This window comes from Juglans microcarpa x Juglans regia, chromosome 1D (genome assembly GCF_004785595.1).
Source record: "Juglans microcarpa x Juglans regia isolate MS1-56 chromosome 1D, Jm3101_v1.0, whole genome shotgun sequence".
Classification (NCBI taxonomy): domain Eukaryota; kingdom Viridiplantae; phylum Streptophyta; class Magnoliopsida; order Fagales; family Juglandaceae; genus Juglans; species Juglans microcarpa x Juglans regia.
Window position 1 is genome coordinate 24,704,175 of NC_054594.1, and position 27,107 is coordinate 24,731,281.

The following is a 27,107-nucleotide window of genomic DNA, read 5'->3' on the forward strand; positions in this document are numbered from 1 at the left end:
TTAAAGAATACTAACCATGTAATTAGTAACAATAGCTAGCTATTTGCTTATGCGCATAATCAGATCATAAGATCATGACTCTTATGATCTGAGAGGCTTATACTACTTTCTTTCTTTAAATGTTGAAAGTCGTGCTTAATTAATTAGGGGATATATATATATATATATATATATATATATATATATATATATATATATATATACACGCACGCGAGTAATGTTATGTACAGTTGTGAAGTGTATAAATGACACGCAATTCTTTTGAAAAAGAGTGAGATTCACTATTATAAAATTAATTTTTTTTTATCATATGGATCCTATATTTACTTACTTTTTTTAAAGAAATTACATGATGTTTGCGTATTCCATGACTACAAATATCATTTTTCTATTTATAATTATAGAAAATCTTACCCACGCATTTACTAGCATAAATGAAATAATTAAGAATAATCTCAGTCAAATATTAAGCTCAGATATCTTATAGATATAGCCTATAGGTCTCGTTTGTTTTTGCATATGAAATGTGATAAAATAAGATGAACTGAGATAAAAATTGAAAATTAAATAAAATCTTGTTAGAATGTATTTTTTTAATATTATTTTTGTTTTGAAATTTGAAAAAATTGAATTGTTTATTTTATTTTGTGTGAGAATTTGAAAAAGTTGTAATAATTAGATAAGATGAAATAAAATGAGATGAAAAATTTTGTAGATGTGAATGAGGAATTATACGAGTTATTCTATTATCAAGTCGGTATATAGAGCATACAATCCAGATCACTTAAATAATAAAATTTGATTTGTAAGATTCAAATTTTAAAATTTATTTTCTAAATTAAATTATATTATGTAAGCATTTTACTAAATATATTCTACATACTGACTTGAGAATAAGATTTTTTTAATTATATATGCCAAAAACTAATTTCAGATAAAAAGAAATACATGACACAAGCTTTGTTGCAAAATAAATTAAATAAAGGAAAATGCTTAAGCCACCGATAGTTTGTCCCGATAGATTCTATTGATTCTTTTTTTTTTTTTTATTTAGAGGTTAAGGAAATATTTTTTAATGAATTTGTGATTTTTTAAAAAAATATTTAAAGTGGTTTTAAAAAATGCTTAAAAAAAACACAAAATAAAAAAAAACTGATTTTGCAGTTATCGGTGGGAACTGTCGGGACGATTTCTTGGTGACCATAGCAGTCCCTTAAATAAAATAGCTAGCTTATTGTACACCGATTGAGGAGGCATTTCCTAACTTTGCCATGTCAGCCAGTCATGGCAAAGTGGAGTCTCTCTTTTTTAATTGATGGATCTTCCACGCCAGTGTAGTATGCTGTTTTGTAATTGAGAGTGTGTTTGGATGTTGAAGTAAGTTGAATTGTGATGATAAAATATTGTTAGAATATTATTTTTTAATATTATTATTATTTTAAAATTTGAAAAAGTTGAATTGTTTATTATATTTTGTGTTGAGATTTGAAAAAGTTGTAATGATGAGTTGAGATGAATTAAGATGAGTTTGGTAACCAAATGCACCCTGAATAATACTTTTTGCACCGATGATTTTGACCGATGCTTTTTTTTAAAAAAAAATTCTTAGTAATTAAGGAATTGAATATTATTGGATTGATGTATTTTGTGTAAAATAAATATTTAAAAGAAAAGAAAAAAAAAATTGAAATTGAACTTATCGGTCAGATTATCGGTTGGGACATCGGTAGAAGTAGGATCATCCTTTGTAATTTACGTAGGCCATTTCACACTTGCATATGTGATGATTTTGTCGCCCGACAAAGGATTTGAATGCATGACTATAAACTAGACGGGCGGGCTTCCAACGAATTATATGTCTTGATCAGACAGAAACAGAGAGCACCTTCAGCGACTGTTCAGCAGAATCATCAGCAATCTCTCTCTCTCTCTCTCAGGTACTTTCATTATACTTTTCTTCTGTCGTTCTCTACTTCCATCTTTAAATAGTGTTTCTGCTAGTTACGGTCGATCTTCGTTCCTCTGGCATAGTTTCACTCCAGCTTTCGTCCATATTCTTCTTATTCTCCTATGGTGATCATGGGCTATGACCATTTAATAGAGGTTCAAGTCTTAAGTCCATTGTTGGAACTTGGGCATTGAGCAGTCATTACGAAACATAATGAGAACATTTTCTTGCCATATCATGCTTGAATACGGAGATTATTATTTTTATGTATATGATATCAAATATCCATTTCGCAGAAAAGTCTGTGCTTGCCAAGTCACGGGTTGTATCAACGGCCAGCAATCTGGTGGAGGAACTGGGTTTTGTTTGCAACATGTTTGAATAAATGCCCGACTTAGTTCGTATTTTGTGAATTTTTTATATTTTGAGTGTGAGCTTAGGGTATGCCTGTCCATTTTTATATTACCCTCCGTCTCATATGGGAGAGCTGGGAGTGGCTCTATTTGAACTAAAGCTCATCTTCTCATAAGCTGGTGCGGCTGGATTTGTTAAAGAGATTTCCTATCAGATCATGTGAATGGTTTGTCATAGTTAGGGTTTGGTCTTCTTATGTTGAGAGGGGAGGAATTTAAATTCTAAGGAGCTTGCACAGCACTCGTAATATGCTTTTTTCAGGAAAGATTTTTGTATCTAATGGTCTGGCTGTGCATGTCAAATGATGCCCCTGATAGTCTAATGACTACTGTGTACCATTTACCTTTTTCTATAAGATCTGAAAAGTTTCATTCTCTCAGCAGTCTTGAAGATTTTGCTCAAGAAACCGAACACACTCCTTTCTCCAATTCTACGTGCCCAAGAGCTGAACCATGAAACCTCTGCAACTTCTTCTTTCCTCAACTTGGAATAATCTCAAGCAAAGGCCATGCTTGTATCCTTACCAATTTCAGCGGGGACCTCAGCGGTGCGCTGGTATGTCAAAAAATTGCTTCCGTTGGCTATGTCTTAAAGTATTCTGACATTACATTTAATGCCACATCAAGCGATGATGATGAAAGGATGATGGTCAAAAGGATGATGATTAATATGTTTGGTTGGCTCTTATTATGTTTGGTTGACCAAGTTAAAATTGGTCTAAAGCTACTTTACCAAAAATTATTTTTCCATGATTGGTTATATCTGAAATTATTGCACCCTTTTTAGTAGTATTGCTGATTTTTTTTTTGCCTCTTAGCAATTAGATTACGAATATCTTGCACCTCACCTTTAAGATATCAATGCAAAAAGAAAGCACAATAGTATGTGTTCTCTAAATGAACTCAGCTATTATTCTGTTAAATGAACTCTGCTGTTCATCAGTAATTCAGTATTTTTTTTTTCATTTAATCAGTTAGCCAATAACCAAAAAATAATCCGAAACAAATGTTCACTTAATCACAACTGTACTTTCCTCTTAGATTTTTTTATTTTTTTATTTTTTTATTGGTACCGGGTGTCTAAGAACAGTATCCCGACTAATCCTGGGGGTGCATAGGCCCTCGAGAAACTTTCCTCTTAGATATATTAATGAGGATACTCTTCTGGCCTAACTGATTAGCTCCTGAAGCCAAATTTGTCCTGCATGTATTGAGAAAATAATTCAAATCGATTGTAGTGATTTTCATTGAATGCTTTATCAATACATTACCCCCTTTCATTTTTTTTTTTTTTTTTTTAATCTCATTCATTAATTTCTTTAATTTTTTTGATAGGTGTAGGCCTTATACTGTCATGACTCATGAGTAGGGGTCATGGGGCCATTTAGGGGCTCTATTGTGCTTCAATAGAAACAACATCAGATTTAGGTCTCGTTTGGTTACACATATGAGATGAGAAATTTGTGAATAGTAGTGAGATAGATTGTGAATAGTAGTGAAATGATTTGTGTTAAGATGTTTTATGGGGTTTTGGGAAATGAGAGAAAAAGTTAAATAAAAATATTTTAAAGTTAAAATATTGTTAGAATATTATTTTTGTTTTGGGATTTGAAAAAGTTGAATTGTCTTTTTTGTTTGTTTGGAAGTTTGGGAAAGTTGTAATGATTAGGTATGATTAGATAAAAAAGTTAAAAATTTGAAAATTTGAAATTGAATAGTATTTGCGTTTAAATGGTGTTTGAATGTTGAGATGAGATGGACTGAGATGGGTTGAGACCATCTGTGAAACCAAACGGGGCCTTAGTCCTTTAATTTTGTATTAGGTATTCAATTTATACGTATTTTTATTGTGCTTTCTGTTTGCTAGGTGGTTTTTATCAACAATCTAGAAAAGTTATGGACCTGTCAGGTTTGACTGTTATACCTTTGCCTAATTCTTCAAGGAGAATCGACAAAAAGATTGTAGAGACTGATTGTCATGCTAAACGGTATTTAAATCTCATCTATACATTGTTCTATATCGTTTATTTCAATGTTACGGATATTTTCTTTTACATAATATATGTGGATGTTGCATGGTTTATCTAATAGTGCAAAAACTGTATGTCCCTAACAATGGTCATGGAAGTGAGATACAAAATCTATCACCATCATATTCCATTATATTTCAGTGAAATGCATCATTTATGTTCATGAATGATGAACTTTCTTTTTGGGGCATTGCAACTTCGACAGCTCTCCTAACTGATGGTGCACAGACTTCTTTCAGGTTATCAATCGATAACAGAAGTATCACATAAGTGTAACCCTGAAAGTGATTTTTTGTCCTTCATCAACTCCACTTTAGATGAGATTGAAGGTATTGAATTTGTTTCCTATGATATATTTCCTTTTTCCACTTCAGTAATGTAAGGATTGTTGTTCTTGGAAATAATATTATATCTTCTCAGTTTTTCAATTTGCCTTGTAAAGTATGGAGATTTTTTTTTTTTTAATAATTTACTTTACTAGGGATGGTTAGTTTTATATGATTTTCTCCCTTCCATATCTAGTATGGTAGCGCTGTTGTTTGGCATATCTGCAGAATGGGGTTGAATCCTTTTATCAGTGTTGGGCTGATTCTTAATTTTGATGAGCCATGCAGTTTTATTAGTAGCTCTTTCATGCTTGGATGAATCATTGTGCTTTCTATACTTGGTGTATTTTTTCTCACTAATACATCAGCCATTGTTCATTGCCATTGCTATGTATGGACCAAATATGCACAATTCTAAGCTTGTCAAGTGAAATTCATAGTGATAGTGTATGATAATTGTCATCGCTACTTTTACTTGGATATTTGAACAATTAAAATTTCAAGATCTTTGAATTAGTTTCCATGATTCTTATGTTTTACCTTGACTAGAGCAAGTCATTAAACATTTGGCAGACGCCCGCATTCTTTTCTCTTAGGCCTAATTTGTTTTCACAAACCATCTCATCTCATCTAATCAGTACAACTTTTTCAAACTCCCAAACAAAATACAAAAAACAATTCAATTTTTTCAAATCTCAAAACAAAAATAATATTAAAAAATAATATTCTAACAATATTTTATTCAACTTTTAACTTTCATCTCATCTCATCCCATCTCATCTGTGTAACCAAACGACGCCTTAGTTTTTTTTCCTTGTATAAGTTTGAGAAGCCATTGAATACCTGACCAAAACATTCATTGTTTTCCTCATTCATCAATATAGTTTGTGTAAATTACTGCCTAAAGGTGTTGGCAAACCGGTTAAGGACAGTGGTGGGAAATTTGGTAGTTGTACTCAAAATGCCTTTGTTGGAGGAAGGGAAATTTTGCCTCATTTCTAATTGCCAAAAAATGTTTGCATAGTGGGATTAGAAGCAGGATTACAAGTTGAACTCGCAAAATGAAAACGAAAAAGCTATGACGCAGTTAATTGGTGTTATTTGATGATATATATGTTAGGTATGGTTTTTGCACTTGATGACAAGGATGGCTTAAGTGTATTTTCACATTCAAATTCTCCAATTCGGTGAACAGACACTATGGATATGGAGATCTAAAGTCAACATTTTGTTCATTTTTGTTATGGATGTTCTTAGAAAGTCGCTACTATCAGCAATTGCGGGTGGATACAGTTATAGATTTTAGTTCGGGGTCTTTGCTAATGACATATTAGGTTGCCACTGGGGTCACCTTTCATGACATATAAAAGTATTTGAGTAGAGAATAGATTTGCTGAGTGGAAGAGGTGGCTGTTATGTAGAGCATTTTGTGTAGTTTACCTACATATAGTTGAAAAAATAGACGAAGAAGTAGAGAAGGTGAGACGTATGGGAAGACAAGAGAGATAACAACTGACAGAAAGAAAGGACCCAAAATTATAGTTCCCAATTTACTGAGCATATTATTTATACTAGAATAGAACAATTAGAACTACATAAATACCATCCAGTCCAACAAAGCTAATTACGACAATGTTACTATTCATCAACTCATTTCCTTTTTTATTTTTTTTATGATAAGTAACATATTTCCTTTCTCAATGTACTATGTCAAATTTTCTTGATGTTAGGATAAGAGGGTACAAGGAGACTCCTTTCTTTCTTTCTTTTTATTTTATTTTATTTTATTTTTCTTTTTTCGTGAAGTGGGATGGAAGAATTGAAATTTCATATGTTGGATTGGGACACAATTTGGAGGCCTTTTTAGGCTGGGGGACTGGTTGCTAGGAAGAAACAGAGTACGTTTCACTAGGTTTAATTTCCGTAATGTTTTTGGTTTCATAGAGTAGCGGATCATTTGTGGTGGTATGTAGTTTTGGTAAAACATCTCTCCTCTGCTGAAGTGACAAAATGATATTGACAGATTTTTTATTTTTAGTTTGTATTTCTGTATCATTTTTTTGAAGAAAATTTTTTGGGTATGTTTAGTTACAAATATTTTTCAAAATTTTGTTAAGGTTTTTGAAAGATTTGAAAATTCCAAACCAAACATCTTGAAATCTCAAAGAAAAAAAATTATATTTCAACTTTTCAACTTTTCCGCCAATCATTACCCAAACACAACTATCAAAACATCTTTAAAAAAAAAAAAAAAATCTCAAAAAATTATATTCAAATGACTTTTCAACTCCACCTAGCCACTTTCACAAACTTCAATATAAAACTTATTTAAAAAAAAAAAAAAATCAAAATATACCCTCCTTTTCCAAAATCCAATAAACAACACATCTAAAAAAAATCTAAAATATTCTTAAAATTTTTCATAACCAAACATACCAAGTATGTCTGTATCATATATATAGTTTAGTTCCGGTATATGCCTTTCCTTGCTTCACTCTCTTATTCAATTGCTTGACATATGATTGGGCAGGACCCTATCATTGTTGGCTAAATACATTCAGGGAAAACAAGGACTCCTTCAAGAGGGGTGCAGCCTTATTGGTTTTTGCTGGACAGTTCCTCGATGGTTCGATAAATGGCTCCAATTCTTCCTGGATGCTAGAACAAGCAAAGTCACTTCAGCAAAGGTAGAATAATGTTCAATAGTTGTTTCTTTTCACTTACGATAAATGATTTCGTTATTCTAAACTTCCTCTTCCCCATCCCCTCCTTCCAATGTTGTAGGTTCCCTCAGCTCCATATAATGGGTTTCCAGTGTGGCAGTTCAGTTTTTTCTTCTGTTGATCGAAGTCATGTAGTTCAGCTAATAATGAATGAATACATCACATTTCCTATTTTATTGTCAAACAAGATGTTTCCTGAGGTGAGCTTTAAATTTTCTGTTTAACCTTAAAACTATATTGAGACTTTTGTCTACAAAAAGTGTAGGCTTCATTATGCTTTAAAGAGTCTTAGGATCACTAATTTGTTCCAGTTCAACTTTTCTACTGGCCATGTGTTGTGATGAAATGGCAGATATTGTAATGTTATGAAGTTATGCCATGCATGTAATATTTCAAGAAGTATGCTCTTTTTATTCTTGTTAATTCCATTGCTTGTAAATCTTGAATATACACTATTGCTAGTAGCCTCTAGCCAGTAGGATATGGTATTTATTATTATTCATATGAATCTTATTAGATCAATTGGGATACATTTTTAAAAGGTTTTAAGGATAGGCTAGCCCTATGAAGTCAAGTCAAGGACAGGTAAGAGTTGAGACAAAGAAATTATGGAAAAGTGATTCAATAGGTTTTATTTATTTCATTTCTTCCACAACCATTTAATGTGTATTTTACTTGAAGCAACCAAGTGGTAGTAGTCATGGACCATCCTTGTTACATATCCAACACTTGTTGTATGCTAAAGTTGTGAATTGTGCTTCATTTGACAACTATATTTGTTGATTTATAATGATTTTGGTATGTGTTCAAAATATTCCCAGGTAAAAGTAATGCATAACATTAACAACTCTAATATGGTAAATGAGTAGTCTATTTTTTTCATCATTTCTTTGTTAATTTTCTCTGGGTGACCTATCAAAAAACAATTTTCTCCATGTGTGTGGGGTTCTTTATGGTTCTGCATATGTTTTAGTGCTGTTAATGATAGTTGTTATCATTAAAATTAACGTTTTGTTGACGTATGCAGGTGGCAAATGTGCCATGTTACATTCTATTCAAAGATTCTAGGAGTCATGTATTTTACCATGAGAAGGGCCAGGATATTGGAATTCTTAACAAAGGTATTCATGTTTCCACTTATGCTCTTGCAACAGTGCTGATTTTTTCTCTATGCTAGCATTGGTGTCTTTATATATGTATAAAGTTTCCAGTAAGATTTTATTTCCATTTGCTTGAAAGGAACCAATTGCATTTTTATCCTGCATTATCAATGAAAAGCTACTTTAATAGGGGTGGGGGCAGAGTGTTTTGTGTGTCTAGTCTCTATAAGGGTGTAAACGAGTTGCTTTCGAGCAAATAGTGAGTGGTGAAACTTTGTTCTCATAATTTTTATTTGAACTTGAGCTTATCATTGAATTATATTCTATATACAAATAGCTTCTTTATTTTTCAAGCGAGTTCGAACTTGTTCACATATTATATAATTTTGAAAAATATATTATTTATATTATAACTTATAACTTTATCTACAAACTTTTTCAAATAAACTTGGGTCTTTGTAAATATATTTATATAATGAATATATTAATATCTACAAGAATTTAAAAGCTTGTATGGTATTAGGAACATGATTTCCTCTTGTCTTTTTCAAATACTCAAAATATCCTCATGCATATAACACCAGTTCATAACAATGAAACCGCACTTCTTCAAATTATCCGTCGTCAAAATTTTCTCAAGAGAAGCAGTCCATATGGAAAAAGCAACTTTGGAAGGCCCGCGAGACCTCCAAATTCACCTCCAACGAAAAGGAAAACAACTCTGGAATGTCAACAGCTATTATATGATCGAATTGTAAACTTGTTACTCCCCTTGGCAAGGGTGTTGTGAGGTGGCAAGGGCATTGTGGGATGGCATCTTTTGTAGAATTGGTTTGGCTTGGGTTATGCCTTTGAGAGTGGTAGACCTTATAGCTAATTGGAACGGGATTCATGGTTGTTCTCACGTGGATGAGGTTTGGAAGATAGTCCCTTTGGGCTTTGTGTCTTATGTAGTGTATTTGGATGGAAAGGAATGATTGATACTTTAATGATAAGGAGCGCACTTTGGAGGAACTACGAATTTTTTTTTGTGCACAATTACTGATTTGATTTTCTGCTTTAGTGCTTAACGGAGCTAATGCTCATGATTTTTTGTTCTCGTTTTCTGCTTCTTAGAATGTGAGATGGCTACCACTCTTTGGAGGGCTATAGTTGGTTTGTTAGGCTTAAATTTTGTGGTTCCCAGCATTGTGGTGAAAATTTTGTTTTGTTTGAAATAGAGACTGAGTTGTCCACAAAATGAACCATTTGGAAGACGATCCCAAGTAGCATGTTGTGGTGTATTTAGAGAGAAATGAACAACCGTAGTTTTTAGTATAAGGAAAAGACGGTGGCAGATCATAAGGATTGCTTCTAAAAAGCCTTTATCATTGGATTAGCACTCATTTTGGTGGTTCTATTTCAAGTTTTTTTTTTTTTTTTTTTTTAATTTATCTCTTTTACATTATCTTACTAGATGTTTTCCATACGCCATGTACTTGGGAAAAACCATCTTGATCTCTGTGTGTTTCATGCCTTTAGTCAAATTTTAGAAGGAAAAAAAAAAAGAGAAAAGCATATGTATAATGTTGTGTGCGTGGATATGATGATATGACTCTAGTTTTTCTATTCGTGGTTCATTATTCATGTGCTTCTGATGCATAACTGATCTGTTAGTTTTGATGCAAAATGTTATGGTTTTATCTTAGTCTAAAGTTCAAGTAGGTTCAATTACACTTTTCAAAGAACAGAGCGAAAAATATATTAGGCTATACTACTGGGTGGTATATTGTTATTTATCCTACAATTTAAACAGAAACATCCACATAATAACCATGTGATTTATTTAAAGAAAACAAGTGATTGTGAAGATGTACATGCCACTTTTGAAATTTGATTTGCTTCTTTTATTTCTTTTACTTTGCGCTTGGGATGTTTACATTCTTTGTTCCCGGTTCCGCCACCTTTTGACTTTTTCAATCAATCTTTACTCATCAACTCAACAAATAAGAGGGGGGGGGGGGGGGAGGGAGGGAGGTAGAGAGAGAGAGAGAGAGAGAGAGAGAGAGAGAGAGAGAGAGAGAGAGAGAATTTGAATATCGAAGTCATTAGTGTCTGTCCCTTTCTTTTTCATCTTTTTTACCCATTAGTAATTGTTTTAGGCTACGTTTGGATGTTGAGCTAAGTTCAGTTTTTTATGAATAGTAGTAAGTTGAGTAGTGAAAGGAGTTACGTAGGACCCATCTAAATTGAGTTTAAAGTGTGTTTGGATGTTAAGATGAGTTTAGTACTTTTTATGGGAAGTTGAAAAAGGTTGTGAGTCCCACATATAAAGATGTGTTAAGTTAAAAAAGGTTGTGGGTCCCACGTGTAAGGAGGTTTTGAGTTAAGATGATTTTAATAATTTGAGAGTTGGGTGTTTGGATGTTAGACTCAGCTTAAAATTAGACTAAGCTCAGCTGAGTCTTACAACCAAACGCTGCCTTAAACTTCTGGTTTTTTTTTCTTTTCTCTTAAAACTTTCAACTTTTTATTTAATTTACCTATCAAATTTTTTTTTTAAACTTCTGGTGACAATACACAATCATGTAATATTCAATTTCATTCTCTCTTTTGGTGCTCCTATGCAGCTGTTGAGGAGTTAGGTATTGAAAAAGACAAGTCTAGGTTGGTCCATTACATGAAAAGCACTTGGTCCAGGCATGCTGAGGTCACTAAGGAGCCGTATTTATGTTCTTTTTCACGGAATTTGCTGCTTAACTTCCCAGGTAATTGGTTTTCTCATGCATAGCTTTTGTTGGCTTGCCATTTGGTTGCATCTTCTATTTGAGGTATTATGAAAAATTTGGGTGGTTGAATGTCTTCATGATTTAGATTTTGTATCCCAGGTTCTGCCCCACTCTTGCCTCTTATTGTATCATTACCTTACTTAAAATTGGAGGAAAAAATATAAATCTTTATATTTCTCTATGATAATTCCTGATTTTGTTGAAGATTTGAGCTCTGAACTTTGATTGATGACATTGCTTTCTGTTTTGGATACCCACATGTCAAAATTCTATGGAATGATGAGATGTAGCTGTATATATGAAAAATTATTAATTGCTCATTACCAGTTTCATTGCTTCAGCAGTTACAAGCAGAAGTTACTATGAGTTATTTTGCAACCCCATTGTTTTGTTTGTTTAGGAACTGACGGATGATTAATTTACAAGGACCTACTATTCCTACAAGTTATAGAGGAGTGCAATAGGCTGACAGACATTAGAGAACATGTGGCCTCCCTGGGGTGCAAAACCACCATATTGAACCTGTGCAACGGGAGTGAGCCAATTAGATTCCAAGGGTTCCCGTGGAGACGGTTGGGACATTGTCTTTCACTACATTAGATGGAATATTAGACTTTAGAGTATAAAGACTCAAAAAATGAGAAAGGAAATCAATTTACAATCCAACATTGCAAATATCTCGCAGATATAATATTCTTACATCGAGCTCCTTCACCTGACATTCCTGACTGCCATTTAATTGAACATTCACTATCTACAACAATTGCAAATTGGTGTGAAATCCTATCCTTTGAAGCAATGTTACATGCCAAATATCATGCCATAATCACACATTATTAATATCTCTTATCTTAAAATAAACGCACTGAGGAAAAGGTTCCCACACACTCAATGCTCTTCAACAAGTCGTACCATATAGGTGATGTCCTGGATGGATTGTTAATGCGTTGCACATTTGGTAAGTGCCACATTCCTTGTGTATGCATACTAGGTCAACGGGGTTTATAAGTTATTACAAGGAGCCCAATTTTCTGATTAGTTCTTTTGAAATATCATTTTTTTATTCATAGCAAAATATCACATAAATGTGTTTTGGGCGTCCTTCAATCATGGCAAATGGTATCAATGATAAATGATTTTTGAATTTATTCACAATACCATCTACATGAAATTTTTTTGTTATTTTGCAAACTTTTTAGCAATTGAACTGATGACAAACCATTAGGGGCATGGGTTCTGTTGCTATATACCATTGCAAGAGAAGCACTAATCTAGCTTTCCTCTAGATCTTAAAATCGCCTAATGAATGATGACCAGAGTTTTGAAAAAATTATGTATCTGTCATCAAATCTTTACCTCCTAGAAGATTTTTTAATCATTAATTATTGGAACACATTAAAGCCTTGTTTCTTAAGCTTTAAGTGAAGAAACTTTGACTGGAATTTTCGCACACGTTGGTTATTAATCAACCATGTTGGGTTATGACAAATAAATTTTCTGTCTGCAATAAATCTTTTTACCTATCAACACCTATAGTTCATATAAAAAATTATCTGTGGTAGCTTTGACTCTTTAAGTTTCTCTTCATTATGAGGAATTCTGGAAATAAGCATATCATGAATTTGTTTCCTTACCAATATTAAGGGTAGCATTGCTCCTATATCATGATTGACCTCTACCTAATTTCTACAGACATTAAAATTTGGATTCTATGGATTCTCTCTTAGCTCATGAAAACCTGTTGTTGTCCAACACATATTGGCATTGATAGAAAATAAGTCCAACCAATCTATTGAGCCATGTTTATTTTGTTGTACCTTAGGTTTCTAGATGTCACCAATCTATTGAGCTATGTGTATTTGTAATAGTATTACATTTATTGTACAAGACATGGTTCAACATATTTTTATAGACATATACGTGTGTGTATTCTGTCTGTCTGCCATGACCTATGCCATAAGAGCAGGCCATTAGGAGGCTGAAAAGAATTTTGACAATTATGTCAATAACCATACATGGTAACCCAATTTATTCACGTTTTTCTGTATATTTTAGGAAATGTGGTAGGTATAAGCTGTGATTATTGAAGTGTGCCATACCTCTTAATATGGCTTGCCTTTTCTTTTTGTTTGAAATAGTGGGCAGTGTGTGCATGTGCTTGTCTATTCATTTAGGAGGCAAAAATTTGTGTGCTATGCCAAACCATCAATCCCATTTTATCACAATGAAGAGTTTCCTGATGACATTTTGCATTTATTATTGATTTTGGTTGAATTGCTACTCACGAAGTGTAGGTGCTGTAATTGTTGGGGTTCAAAACTTCAAACTATTGCTAAACATAATTGAGGATCAACTAGATGCCTGTTATTTGATCTGTTTGGCATGATTTTCATCTTCAGGGAGATTTATGAACTCCAGTTCTTTTTTTAATCAAGACCACATCAATACCAAATCTTGAAAACATTGTAATTGATGAAAATTGGTTCATTTCATGTACACTTTTTTTGTTAAGTTTCTTATGGTGTATGATCTTTACTGGCTCTTCATGGTGCAATAGAATAGTATGTAGTTTTCTCAAAATTGCCAATCATTTTTTACAGGGTGCATCTCTGCAGATGAGAGTGGCAATCGCCTCTTCCTTTCAGATGCCAATCACCATCGGATTATTGTCTTTGATGGGAATGGAAAGATTCTTGACTGTGTATGTATAGAAATCTATTATAGAGTTCATGGGAAAATGCAATTTGGCTTCCAAGTCCATTTGCTGGTGGTGTGGTAGTTTCTAACAAAGATTGTGAAATAAATACCCAATCCACACACAGAGAAGGAGAGCAATGCTACTCTTCATCCTTGATTTTATCATTCTCAGTCATACTGGCTGATGTGGCACATTTAAGTAGCTTAATTGGCCTACTACTTAAATGAAAAGACACTTAAAATATGGCACATTAGCTGGGTGACTAGGGATGACAAGATTAAGGATGAAGAAAGACATTTTTTTGGGGAAAAAAAAAAACGAAGGTAACTTACCCTATGATTTTGTCACAGAATAACAAATAATAAATGTTTTTTTTTTTATATAATGATAACAAATAATAAATGTATTTGGGAAACAAATGTAGAGAGAGACAGAAGCGTGCATAAGTGATTTCGTGCAAGCAATACCTGAACGTCATGTATGATTGTTCTTTTCATTAATTCTGTACTTATTTTCTTTCATGAGAGCTACCATGGAAAAGGATGTGTGGGAACTTCTGAGGTGGAGCTGCCTATCTCAACTGGAATACATAGACACTTAATGCTTTGATTTTATTAGCCTCCTTTACCATTATTTAAATATAGACATCAGCCACTTACTTTTATTCAAGATGTTGGCTGACTAAACGGTGGTAGAGATTTCAAGATGCTGGTAATGCCAGTAAGATTATTTGATTTAATTCGCAAAATTTTGATTCAGGATGTTGCATTGGAGGACAAAAGTGTCTCCCAAAGGTTGACGTTCTTATCTGGACTTTTTTTATTAGAAAGGTCCAGTTGGTGATCTGGAAGCATTCCTAACCTTCAGATATTTTTTATGATTAACACGTAACCCTGGGCTAATTATCTGGCAATTGTTTGGCCAGCAAACACTTGTATGTAGTAGAGAGAGATGGGCTGTTTTGTAATTGACTGACATCTCTGATTATCCTCCTCTAATATGGCACATTCCCTCCCAGTTTTATGACCAATGACATCTGGGGCAAGATGGGAGCGTCTCTGTGAAGTGGTTTTTCAATCGTGCTTTCCTTCCCTCATAACAATGCTCCTCACAAATGTGCTTCTTTGAAGTGGCAACATGACAATAGGTAGCTTTCTGCAGTAATGCGCTCCGAAGGCGTGCCCCCTTTTTCAGGCAGTTCTACCATGACTTGTGCCAAAACCATATGACTGTTTTCTATAAGCTGTCCCAGTTCCTAAGTACATAAATTGTCATAGTCTTGGTTCTCCCTTTTTCCATTTCTAAGTTACCTGACACAGTTAGATTGTTTCTTTTATTCCTTCCTTTTTTTTTCCTTCCTTCCCTTAAGCTTATTTATCCAAAAATGTCTCCATATAGGTTCTTCTCTTAATTAACATGAGATGTCATCCTTCTCCTCAAGGACGTCATTATTGGTAAAAGGTTTATCCGTTTGATGTAGTAATGATCACTGAATTCATCTGTCTGGTTATTTATATGCCCATCTTGTGTTGAAAAAGTGTATGTTAATATAGAGTTTTTTTTTTGCCTGTTTCATAGAAAAAAGAATGGTAGTTTTCTGGTTGGATTACAGAAAGGTTTTTTTTTTTTTAGAATATCAGCTTTCGGCAGTACTAGGCTACTAGCCCTCTTTATTAGTTTCTGTTTTGAGAAAAATTTCTTTTGCACCTATCTTTCAACTCATATCTTGCTTAATTTATATCTTCCATTGTGGTTTGTTCTGATATCAAATGAAAGGAAAAATGAAAACGTGGATTGAGAATTATTGTTTTGTGTCAGATTGGTTCCTCCCCTGGTTTTGAGGATGGAGAATTTGAGACTGCCAAGTTGGTCCGTCCAGCAGCTTCGTTTTATCATGCTGTTGAGGATTGCCTGTATTTTGTGGATTCAGAGGTATACATTCTTAACTATATCTTAACTATATTTTCTAGGCAAGATAATACTATTTGTAAAAAACAGAAAATTACAGCAGAGTGGGTTGGAGTCCCCAGCAGTCACCCCATATTTTACAAACGTAGTGCAAATAAAAAGAAAAACTAAGTTGGAAATGGACATATCGTGACAATCAGAACTTTGACCTCTCACCTCCTTTTCCTTGCTATCCCAACTTTAAGCACTCTTATCTGCTGCAGTTGTTTGTACAGCCAATATCCTCTTAAATCTTATGTGTTGTGTACTTTGTTTCCCATCCTGTTGATGAGTTCTTTTTTCTCCATTCCTGTTGTACTTCTTGTGACCCTCTTTTTTTTCTTCTTGATGATACGAGGGGGTTGTATTCTGTTAGAGATTGCTATTTTTTATGCAGTTTTCTCACTAACCATTTTATTCTTGTTGATCCCTATTTACGTAGAACCATGCCATCAGGAGAGCTGATTTGGGAAGTCGAGTTTTAGAGACACTCTATCCAACAAGCAACAATGATAAGAAGGGTAATTCCTCATGGACCTGGATCATGGACATGCTGGGTCTGGGAAGAAGTGTTGATACAAAATCCGAAGAATTTGATTCCAATTCCCTGATGTTCCCTTGGCATCTAATGAAATCAATAGATGATAGTTTTTTAATCATAAACCGTAGGTAAGAACACGGTTATTCTAATTATATCTTATAAAGTATACTGTAATCGTTTGTTACTTATCTTGGATTTCGCTTCACTTAACATTTCTGTAAGATATTCTCTTGCTAGAATTTAATGATGTATTCCATGTGCTTCAAGATATGCACCTCAATGCTTATTGGTAGTATTTGCAGATTGTTTGTTTGATCCTTATTTACTATGATATTACTCATTTTACTCCCATGATATCAAAAGGATTCTCTTTTATGGGATGCATTTTCATTTTTGTTTATCTTTAGTCACTTTCATTGTATGTTTTATATATATATATATATGTATATATATAAGTAAGAGGTAAAGTCACTTTCATTATATGTGCATATATTGGGTACTTTTTTGGTAATCATTGGTTTCCCGTGTATTTCATAATTATGGAATGTTAATATGTGGCTGCTAAACCCTTAAATAAATTTGTTTATTGAGGAAAAAATGTACATGTATTGCAAGAAAAAAAAAAAAAGAAAAAAGATTCTTATCACAGATCTAATATAATGTTAAATGGTCGGATGAAAAATCTTTTGATTTTTTTTTTTTTTTTTTTTTTGGTTACATGTCTCTTTAACTTGACATTTTGTACTCCCTCTTCTTTGATATTTATTAATAATTACTCTTACACCTTTAGCTAAGCTTGATCTTGAGTTCTAGGTTCATGCTGTTGAGTTGGTGTTGATATCCTAGGCTTGTCTAAAGGCCAATTTTGTAATTCTATGGCTTTTAATAATATTTACAGCCACAGGTCCCTTAGCAACACAAGTTCTGCTTCTAAAAACTGCCAAGAAAGTTTAAACCAGTTCACAAGAAGTGAGAAGCTTGATTTATGAAATAGGGTGTAGTTAGCTTCTGATTTTAAAGCAAAAGCACCCCAGAAGAAGCCATAAAAGGCCCCGCGAAATGAACCCCATGCTGAGTACAGGCTATATATATCCATGTTGTCTTGCCTTGGAAGTTATGCTTGATTGTGATGCTTAGAGAAATGCAAGTTATGATACCCCACCCCACGAGGAAGAATGTCAAGGATATCACATGGAGGTAACAAGTCCAAAGTCAAGTATATACTAGATTGATCTAGAATGTATAAGAGGATAAAAAGGAGTTTGGAATATCACATTGATGTGATCTTGTAAGGGTTGGCACAAGTGGTAAGGATCTTGGTCTTGGGTTATGCTCCCTCTAGGTCTAAGGTTTGATCCTTGGTGAGAACTAGTTCTAGGGCCTACATCCTATTGGTCAAGAGTCGATGATTTACCTGATCCATGTGATATGGGAGCATTATATGGGTTTGGAGTATAACCAGGTAAAATATGTTACATGTGTACAGTCTCTGAGATTCCACATAATTAAAAAAGAATAATCGCAGATGTAGCTAGCACATCCATAAGTTGTGAAATGTGGTATTGCAATTGACCTGATAACACCATGTGGTCAAGGCACTATAAAAGAACGGCTTCCTCTATGATACCCAAAAGGACTATCACTATTATCGCTCTTTGTACCTTTAATCTAAACGGATCAACCAAATACATGTCATGTTCTGCGGTAGGACTCAACATATGTTCGCACAATGTCCTCACAATCTATTAGCATGTCCCCAAGCCGTTATGCAAGCGTTAAAAAATTTAGGTGTTAATCAAGGTTTTCTACGTCTTCACATTTATTAGAGGTGATTCTCAAGTTCAAATCATGCAAAAGTCACGGATCCTTTTTCTCTATGCGATTTATTATATTTTGGTCTGTAATTTTCTACACTTTTAGATGGAAGTCAGGTTGGGAGCAGTGTGGTTTGGGGTCAGCTATTTTCAGACTGCAAGTTTTTTCCCTTCTGGGCAGACTGTACATATTAAAGAAAATGGAAATATAACCTATTTATTTGCCATTGTTTATATCATTTCCCAGTATTCGCCCATCGTCAATATTGGCATATGTCAAAAACCCCCATTATTGAGGTTTTCTCATTTCAATGCTTTCTTGTTCTGTCCTCTTGAGTCTGGTGAAGGAAAGGGACTTCTAAGCATGCAGCTTTCCACGTATCCATGTGTTGAAATTCTGTGCAGCACTGTCTGTACTCATGTTTCTGCAGTAAACCTGGTGCAAAAGTGAAACAGATTTTTTGACATGGGAATGAGGGCTATGAGGATATATTATTATCTTTGTTGATCTCCAGAAATAGGGTGGTAGTAATGAGGAAAATAATATTGCATTGCTCAATTTTGTTTGAGGCTGCTTTACTAGTTGCAACAGAGTACATGTTTGAAAATTTTAATACAACAGTTACAAAACTCGAAATGTGTATAACCTTTAAGATATCTCAGTCCTTTCAAAGTTGCGCAAACTATTGCTGTCCCAAAAATTTATGTCATCTTGTATTCTGTTATCTTAACTCACAAGTATACCTTGTGAGAAAGGTCATTAATTTAAAAATAAAAAGCATGCCAAAGTTGGATAAAGATTCTTTCCATTTCACTTAAAATGGATCATATTCATTTTTTGCAAAACATGGGGTGTTTTGGTCATTTTACTTGTCAATCTAATCCTTAGAAACAAAATGACACACCTCATGTTTTGCACTTAATGGATACTATCCGTTTCAAGTGAAATGGAGAGGATCTCAATCCAGCAAGTTAAGTTCTGAAGCCCAAATAATTGAGATTATGGCACAATGCTGGCAGATAATCTTTATTTATTTTTTTACAAGTAGTACTAGCAGATAATCTTGAGCGCTGATAGTAATGCTTCAGTGTCTTGATGCTAGCAGATAATCTTTGTTTTTTTATACAAGTAATCCTAGCAGATAATCTTAAGTAATGTTTAGGGGTTGGTTTAACAAATTGGATATGTTTGCAGCTTTGATACTCTATGGATCATGGATATGGCTTCAGGGAAGATCAAAGAAGTTGTAAAAGGTTTCCAACTAGTTTTTAGTCACTTTTTTTCTTGTTTATTAAGCGTTTACTTCTAAAGTCTAATATTGACTTGTGAAAATTAAATTAAGGATTTACAAATATTTTGGAGACCGGTGGACAGTGGATAATGAAGAAAATATCCATTTTGGAACAGATGCCATGTGATGCGTTACAAGCACAGGTTGATACTTCCTCTACACCAGAGGGGCTTCCATATACTGGTCTCATATCTTCATTTACAACCTTGCAGAATCACATAGTCATAAGTGACACAGGTATCAACTTTTTTTTTTTTTTGGACAATTAACATCTTCCTTTTTAGTTGAGTTATCATGTGGGTGGTGTGCAGTTCTCATTTCATGTTGTGTGTTTCTCAAGTTGGACAGAGGATCCTGAAAATTGATAGGGAATCAGGTGTCTTTTCAAACATCGAGTTTTCAAATTTTGGGATCCTTGGTTTACCTTATTGGTTGTCTTCACCATTGGAGAGAGTTTATACAATGTAAGTATGCCTTCTTAAATTTAAATTGTTGGACCTATTTAATATTGAACCCATTAGGGTCCAGCCTGGTGATCAAAGGACGAGCTTGGGATGTGTTGTAGACTGTATTTGAGGTTTACTCCCCAGGACAGGTCTGACTCAGACCTTGCTTTTTGAGGTTCCTCATCATTAAATAAACAAATAAATTGAAATGAGCCCCCAATTGGAGTTTGGGTTCAGTTGTGTTTATTTTATAAATGATGCAGCTGATATGGTTCCGACCTTAATTTTTATTGTTTTAACCAATATCTTGCTATGTGATGGCAGTGCACAGACTTTCTTCTGACCTCAATCCTTTCCCCATTTTTCTGGCTGCTTTGACAGTGGTGGACTTTGGGGAGCACAGATTGATCATCTTCAATGTTTCAGCTTGTTGCCAGGTATTTTAGAGTCATTTGGATATGTTCATTTTAGTCGTCGAAAGGATGGCCCCACCAATTACCTTGGCAGTTTCCAAGTGACATGTAATGTTGTTTTTATATACTAGTAAAAGGGCTTCAAGGTCTTCAGCGGTCCTTGAGGTGTCTTTGGAACTTTGGCCATTTCTTTCTCACCCTATGCGCCACATCAATAAACCATGATGATTTTCCTCAATGTCTCACCATGATGACTATCTAACCACCCCTTCCATCATGCCAACAGATCTACCACTCATCTAAGCACCACCCAATTTAGCCCAAAAAGACTAAAGCCAGTTGCCATAACGTGGTAGCTATCTCATGGTGGACTAAAAGATGATCACGAATTCCCCATTCCACTTGCACATATGGCACCATCACACCGCCATAATGTGTCTGACTTAGGTTGTCAAATGCAAAAATTATTAGATAATGGCAAGTAGGGAGGACCTTTTTGAAATTATTAATTAGAGACTTGGTCATTTTTAACTCTCAGGATTGCTTTTAGTCTATATGGCATCCATTGCAATATAAAAGCATACAATGTGATCAGTTATGCAATTGTAGGCAATTTGATATATAAGATAATTATTTTTAAGGTAAAATAAGATTTTATTGAATCAAAAGAATAGGCTTAGGCCAAGTATACAAGAGGAAACACTTACATAAGGAGGCCTTAGGCGTTTGAAATAGAAATAAGAAAATCATGAAAACTAGCTCCATTGAAATCAATAACAGAGGCCCATAAGAATAAAGTATTGTAAAAGAATCTTTTGTGTTCTTCCAAAGAATGTTCCCTCTCTTCAAAACTCTGGCCATTCTGCTCCATCCAAATGCACCACATCAGACATAAGGGGGAGGACCATCTTCCATACTGCTGTGATTTGGGGATTACCCTAACGACCTCTCCAGCTGGCAAGGAGATCCACTGCCCTCCCAGGCATGACCCATGCAAGTCCAATCTGCTGAAAATATCACCCCATATGGCCCTAGCCACCTCACAATGAAGTAATAAATGGTCCGGAGAATCACCACTACTCTTACAAATACAACACCAGTCAACAATAATCATCCTTTGCTTCCTTAAGTTATTTATGGTGATGGGCTTCCCGAGGGAAGCAGTCTAGCAAAAGAAAGCAACCTTAAGGGGCATCTTACTCTTCTAGATACCTTTCCAAGGGAAATGGATAGAATACTGCCTTGTCATAGCCTTGCAAAAGACCGAACAGAGAATATTCCACTCCTGGATAGAGTCCAAATCATCTTATCCGACATAAGATGAATTGTTCTGAAATTGCATCGATCTCCTAATCCTGAGCTACTCTGAAGAAACTAACATTCCACTGCGTAGAACCACTAGAGCAATCCCATAGCTCTGCCACCAAAGCATCTTGATCATGTGCAATCCGATACAACTTTGAGAGCCTTATCTTCACACCAGTAAAATAAATGTAATGCAGGAAATTTAATTCTCAATACGTATTTGTTGGATGTGCCGTCGCAATACTTGGTAAAATCATAAACTGGAGGAATTACAAGTGAGTTAAATTGTGTCAATTGCTAAACCCAAAAAGAGAAGTTGTTAGACAAAATGCACTTAAAAAAAGTTATTAGAAAAAATACAATGAAGATCTAAGCCTCAAAATTTTGGAATTAATTTCATTATGATGTTGGACCTGATGTCTTTATTGGGTCTCTTGAACTGAGATCTATGTTCAATTTCAAGCTTTTCAATGGTTATTAACGTCCTATTTCTTTAATATTGTATCTACCTCTTCTCATCTTTATCGTGTTGCTCAGCTAGGAAAGTAGTGCCTTTTTGCTAAACATTGTATCTTTTTGCTGCGTTTCCTAGACAGACATTGGTGACGGCCAATTTTTGAATATGGAACGGGGCGCACTGTCATTGCATTAATTTAGTCGTAGGAAGGGTAAATGAAACGTAATGTGCTTGCCTATTCTACCGACCATAGTCACAGTCTTCAACAAGATTGACCTTAAACAAGGTTGCTCTCTTTTTTCTTCAAAATTCAGTTGTGGTTTTTGTTGGGGTTCTAATGGGAAAAAACTTAAAACAAAGAAGAAAAAAAGAAACAAGTATTTCACAGGACGTGATGTTTTGCATTTTGAAGTCTAGATGTTTACCTTTTGCTGGGCAGTGTGTTTGAGACTTTTGATCATGCTGCTCACATACCTAGTTCACAACAGTTGATGAAAAGAGGATAAAAACAAGTGTGGGAGCTAAAGATCCTTACATACAAATGAGCATCTGTTTTCCAGTTATTTGTAACCTGTCAAAATTTGGAATTTGCATTCAGAATATGCCCGTGGTGTGCTATTTAGTTTAATCAGCTTTAGTGACCTTAGAAGTATGCCGCTTGTTACAGGTAGGATTGACATACAGTTAAACGTGGATATCCCTGTGGATACAAAGCTAGTAGAACCATTACAAGAAGGATGTATCTGGCGCTGGGCAAGAGGAGCTGCTGCTGAAGTCTCGGTAGTAGAGGTTGAAGCAGGATCCTCAGAGAAGGTAGGTTCTTACCCCCCCACCCCTCATCCCCCTTCGTATTTCTTATTTTCTTATATATCCCACATGAAGTTTGTTTGTCCGTGCTTTGAGATGCTTAGAGTTCAGCTTTTGGATGCATGCAGGTTGGTGTTGCCCAACAGTGGTATGACGAATTGGATAATCTCGCCTTTTTAACACCTGAACCAGAATTGACTGTGGAAGATAATAATACTGCTATGGATAGTAAGTTTCAAGATGAGAGAGTTCACATTACCTGTGCTGTCAATACAAGTCCTGGAACAAGTGAGGTATGCTTGTTCTTTTTCTTTTTCTTTTTTTGTATTTATTAGCTTGTTTCATTGTTAGAAGCAACAGAATTTTGAAGCTGTGAGAAAATTCAAATTTTTAATGGCCAACTGTTTTGCAATCTGGCATTTGGAGGCTAAAAAATAACCCTCCATTAAACTATGAGATCAGATATAACCTTATGAAACAACCAAGTCAAAGGTGCATTCCTGGGAAATTTTTTATTGCCCTGAGGAAGAAACCTGAATTTTCGGTAATCAAGAAGATATAGAATGGGGAAAACAATATGCCATCTCAGAAAGCTATTTTAACTCCAAAACCTTCTAATCATTCCCTAGTCTTCATCTCTTTCACCATCTTCTCAAACGACAAAAACTGATCAAGTATAAATAAGCATCTTGATTTACCTTTATATGTAACTATAATTGTCTATCATTTCAATATAAATATTTTGTGTCACTGTTTTGAGTTCATACATCATAAATATTTTCTTCATGTAGGCTCCATTATATGTCCAATTAATACTAACTATTCTCTTTCCTAATTGTCACACAGGTTATTATTTGTGCTGCATTGTATCTGAAGCTTAGAAAACCAGATTTAGGAGATGACGATCAGGATAAACATGCAGCAAGGATACTGGATATTTTGAACCCAGATAGAACTGGAAAAGCAGAAAGAGATTCATTCATTCGTATCTTGTTAAAATCAAACAGAGATTTGAGAGACCTCATCTTCATTAAACCTCTGCATGTGAGGGTAAAATTGGATACTCTTAATCACCCAAAAGCTGAGAATTCAAAGGAAATCGTTCTAACAGACTCCTCCATTGAGGTCAATGTGTCCCTCAACTCATAATTCTTGAAGTTGATAAGTACAAATTTCTGATACTCCTACAATTCAGTTTTGTAGTAATTTTTCTGATCTGCCATGATTAATAGTTGTTCTTTCAATGCTCTAGGGAAGATTGAAGACTTTGATAGATATACCTGAATACAGTTGTGGTTTGGCATTGCACTCTGGTTAAATGCTTGTGGACTCAGATTGTTTAATAATAACATCTGGTGTCCCAAATACCATAAGTTGACCGATGGAGGTGTAATACTCAGAGGTTTCAAAAACATAAAATATATTGAAGTTTTGTGTTTTTCATTTTGATTTGAAGATGTAAGATACAGCAAATCTTTCGCAAGCTTCAGTTTGTCTACATATAAAGCCAGCACTTCAATATATTTCTTGATGATTGAGAAATGTTCATTTACCCTTAGCATATTAATATTTAAAACTTTACCAAAGTCGAAATGGAATTGTCAAATCTTTAGTTAATGGTGCAGATGGAATGGTCCAGCGGGCAAAGTTCGAACGTAGAGGAAGAGTTAAAAGGAGGTCAGGGTAAGTTGGATAGAAATAGGAAGGACATGTTTCTCAAAGATCGAGTTAGATTGGGTATGCCCTTGAATGAACGAGGCCGAATGGACAGAGAGAAGATTGTGTGCGGCAAAATTATTTGATGCGTTTAATATGATCTTTGAACTTGTAAAGGACGAATAGGATTCTCTTCATTTTCTAATTCAAAAATAAGGTATTATGGTCATTGGATGTTATATATACAAGTGAAATGGATTGTTGAAGTCATTGTCATTCAGTGAGATTTGGATAGTGAGTTGAGATGAAAGTTGAAAGTTGAATAAAATATTGTTAGAATATTATTATTGTTTTGAGATTTGAAAAAGTTAAATTGTTTATTATATTTTGTGTGAAGTTTTGAGAAAATTGTAATGATTAGATCAAATGAGTTAAGATGAGTTGGAGGCCTTTTTTAATCCCAACCGGGATTCGTTCATGTCTAGCCAATGGAATGTGTAGGTGTGAACTTTGCATAAACTTAGAGATAATAAAGAAAAGAAAATGCTTTATATAGTTTTAAAGTGTACAGTTGAGTAGTTTCTTTAAAAAAAAAATAGGGGAGATCTGTGATCCATAATCCATATAAAAAAATCAACTTTTCCATGATGGATTTCACTTTTTAAAAAGAAATTTACCAGATTTACATATCTTAAAATTGTATTTAGCATTAAAAATTGAAATGAGCCTTAGAAAATATGGAAATATTATCAAACAAGCAATAGGCATGGATAAGTCTAAATGAAGATGGCAATATTGTTAAGAAACGTATGGAAACCAAAAGATCTCCTTCAATTTCAATTGATAAAGAACTCTAATAATCATTTTCAAAATAAATCTAATTTCAGATAAAATACTCCTAAGAACGAACTCCAACGATCAATTATTGAATCAAATTCTTATTCATGTATAGGAAAGAAAAATAATGAATTTCGACACTCCTAAAATAGTTTAAATAGACATTTTTTCTAAATTGTAAAAAAAAACCCTTAAAATACTTTGTTTTTAGAGGAAATTATGCCACGTGTCTTACTACGAAATGGAAGACTAAGGGCCTATTTGGGAACATAATTGTTTGCAGATATTCTCAGATTATTTTACTACTATTCACTATTATTTACAAATTATTTCAATATTATTCATAGATCATCTGATATACTTTTAGTATCTAAACTGAACCTAATTGGAAAGACTTATTTGAATATTAGTATAAATGAAGTGGTAAAAGACTAAAAGTTGGTTGAAGGGACACTCATTGCCTTGAAAGGAATGGGCCGGTCAAGAAGCCCATTGGATATGAGCCCAGACCAAGAATGGATTAGTCACCCAAGTCTTAGAGACCAATACGATCCCATAAGGTAACAGTCGTGCAGACTAGATAAAATAAGACTAGTAAGTTGGGATAAGCCCACCCTTTTCGGATGATTATCATGTTAAGCCAATAAGAACAAATAGAGGATCAAGCTTATAACTGGTACTTAATTTCTTAGACCTATATATGTGATAAGAAGGTAACAATTCAGGGAACTTGATATTCAGAGCTTTTGTGATATTCCCTTCTATGTATCATTAACTTAGGCATTGAAAGTGCTACAGGCACTCTAGGCCGCCAACTTTCTCTGTTGCAGGTAGAGTGCCTTGGTAAATAGCGTGGGGAACACATCCCAAACAGTGGCGCTGTTTGTAAGATCTTGAATTTACAAATTTAGTTTCCATCAAACTCCAACGTGATTTACACATGCCAGCCACCACACTCTCAAGCAACTCACGATCAAGACAAAACACTTGTAGACATGGATGCACAACTTGCAAAAATTACAGAGAAATTAAAGAAGGTTATGGAAACAATGGATGACCTGTGGAGGGAGAATAAAGAGTTGAAGCGTCGCAACACCGACCTCAGCAAGGCCACATTATTGAGCCATAATGAGCAGCTAGAAGGAGAAGCAAAAAGTGCCGGAGGGACCAACGCTGAAGATTTAGGAAAAAAAAACTACACAACGAGTTATGTGGTCTTGTCGATAAATATGAGGAGATGGCCAAAGGATGGGGGGATCATCCTCAATCGAGTAGCTGCTAAATCGCATGGACTTGCCCTACAGTGCGGAGGTGATGGCTGCACCACTCCCGCCAAAATTTAAAGTCCTGCAGATAAAGATGTACAACAAGTCCCATGACGCAGTCGATCACTTAGAGAATTCCAAAGCGCACATGATTCTACACAGTCTTCTAGGCGAAATAGTCTGTTGAGCCTTCCTACTAACATTGAAGGGCGTGGCGAGAGGCTGGTTTGGAACACTGTGGCTTGGGTCAATCAACAACTTTGAAGAATTGATCAAGCAGTTCCTGACACAGTTCATGGCAAGCAATAGGCACCGACAACC

General features: G+C 34.5%; 1 protein-coding gene across 4 annotated transcripts; it reads left to right on the plus strand.

Moving 5' to 3' along the window:
• The first annotated feature begins 1,729 nt into the window (after positions 1 to 1,729).
• On the plus strand, positions 1,730 to 24,950 carry LOC121240843. Of its 4 annotated transcripts, none has more exons than XM_041138376.1 (18): positions 1,730 to 1,932; positions 2,743 to 2,917; positions 4,229 to 4,349; positions 4,620 to 4,720; positions 7,248 to 7,404; positions 7,502 to 7,640; positions 8,468 to 8,561; positions 11,150 to 11,287; positions 13,909 to 14,009; positions 15,825 to 15,938; positions 16,396 to 16,622; positions 19,504 to 19,562; positions 19,652 to 19,837; positions 19,941 to 20,064; positions 20,428 to 20,483; positions 22,889 to 23,034; positions 23,157 to 23,321; positions 24,654 to 24,950. In XM_041138376.1, exons 2-18 carry the CDS (start codon positions 2,815 to 2,817, stop codon positions 24,828 to 24,830), a joined length of 2,208 nt encoding a protein of 735 aa, XP_040994310.1. In that variant the 5' UTR covers positions 1,730 to 1,932; positions 2,743 to 2,814; the 3' UTR covers positions 24,831 to 24,950. The 4 variants fall into 4 exon arrangements, with proteins under 4 accessions (XP_040994310.1, XP_040994308.1, XP_040994303.1 ...); XM_041138374.1 differs by lacking the exon at positions 24,654 to 24,950 and adding an exon at positions 23,875 to 24,511 and having other exon boundaries at positions 1,730 to 1,930; XM_041138369.1 differs by lacking the exon at positions 24,654 to 24,950 and adding an exon at positions 23,875 to 24,511 and having other exon boundaries at positions 1,730 to 1,927; positions 2,735 to 2,917.
• The last annotated feature ends 2,157 nt before the right edge of the window (positions 24,951 to 27,107 follow it).

Bases quoted from the DNA above. Each gene is read 5' to 3' on its own strand.
- LOC121240843 (XM_041138374.1), top strand. From the start codon at position 2,815: ATGAAACCTCTGCAACTTCTTCTTTCCTCAACTTGGAATAATCTCAAG. The intron at 15,939-16,395 runs GTATACATTCTT...CTATTTACGTAG, and splicing joins TGTATTTTGTGGATTCAGAG to AACCATGCCATCAGGAGAGC. The intron at 19,838-19,940 runs GTATCAACTTTT...GTGTTTCTCAAG, and splicing joins CATAGTCATAAGTGACACAG to TTGGACAGAGGATCCTGAAA.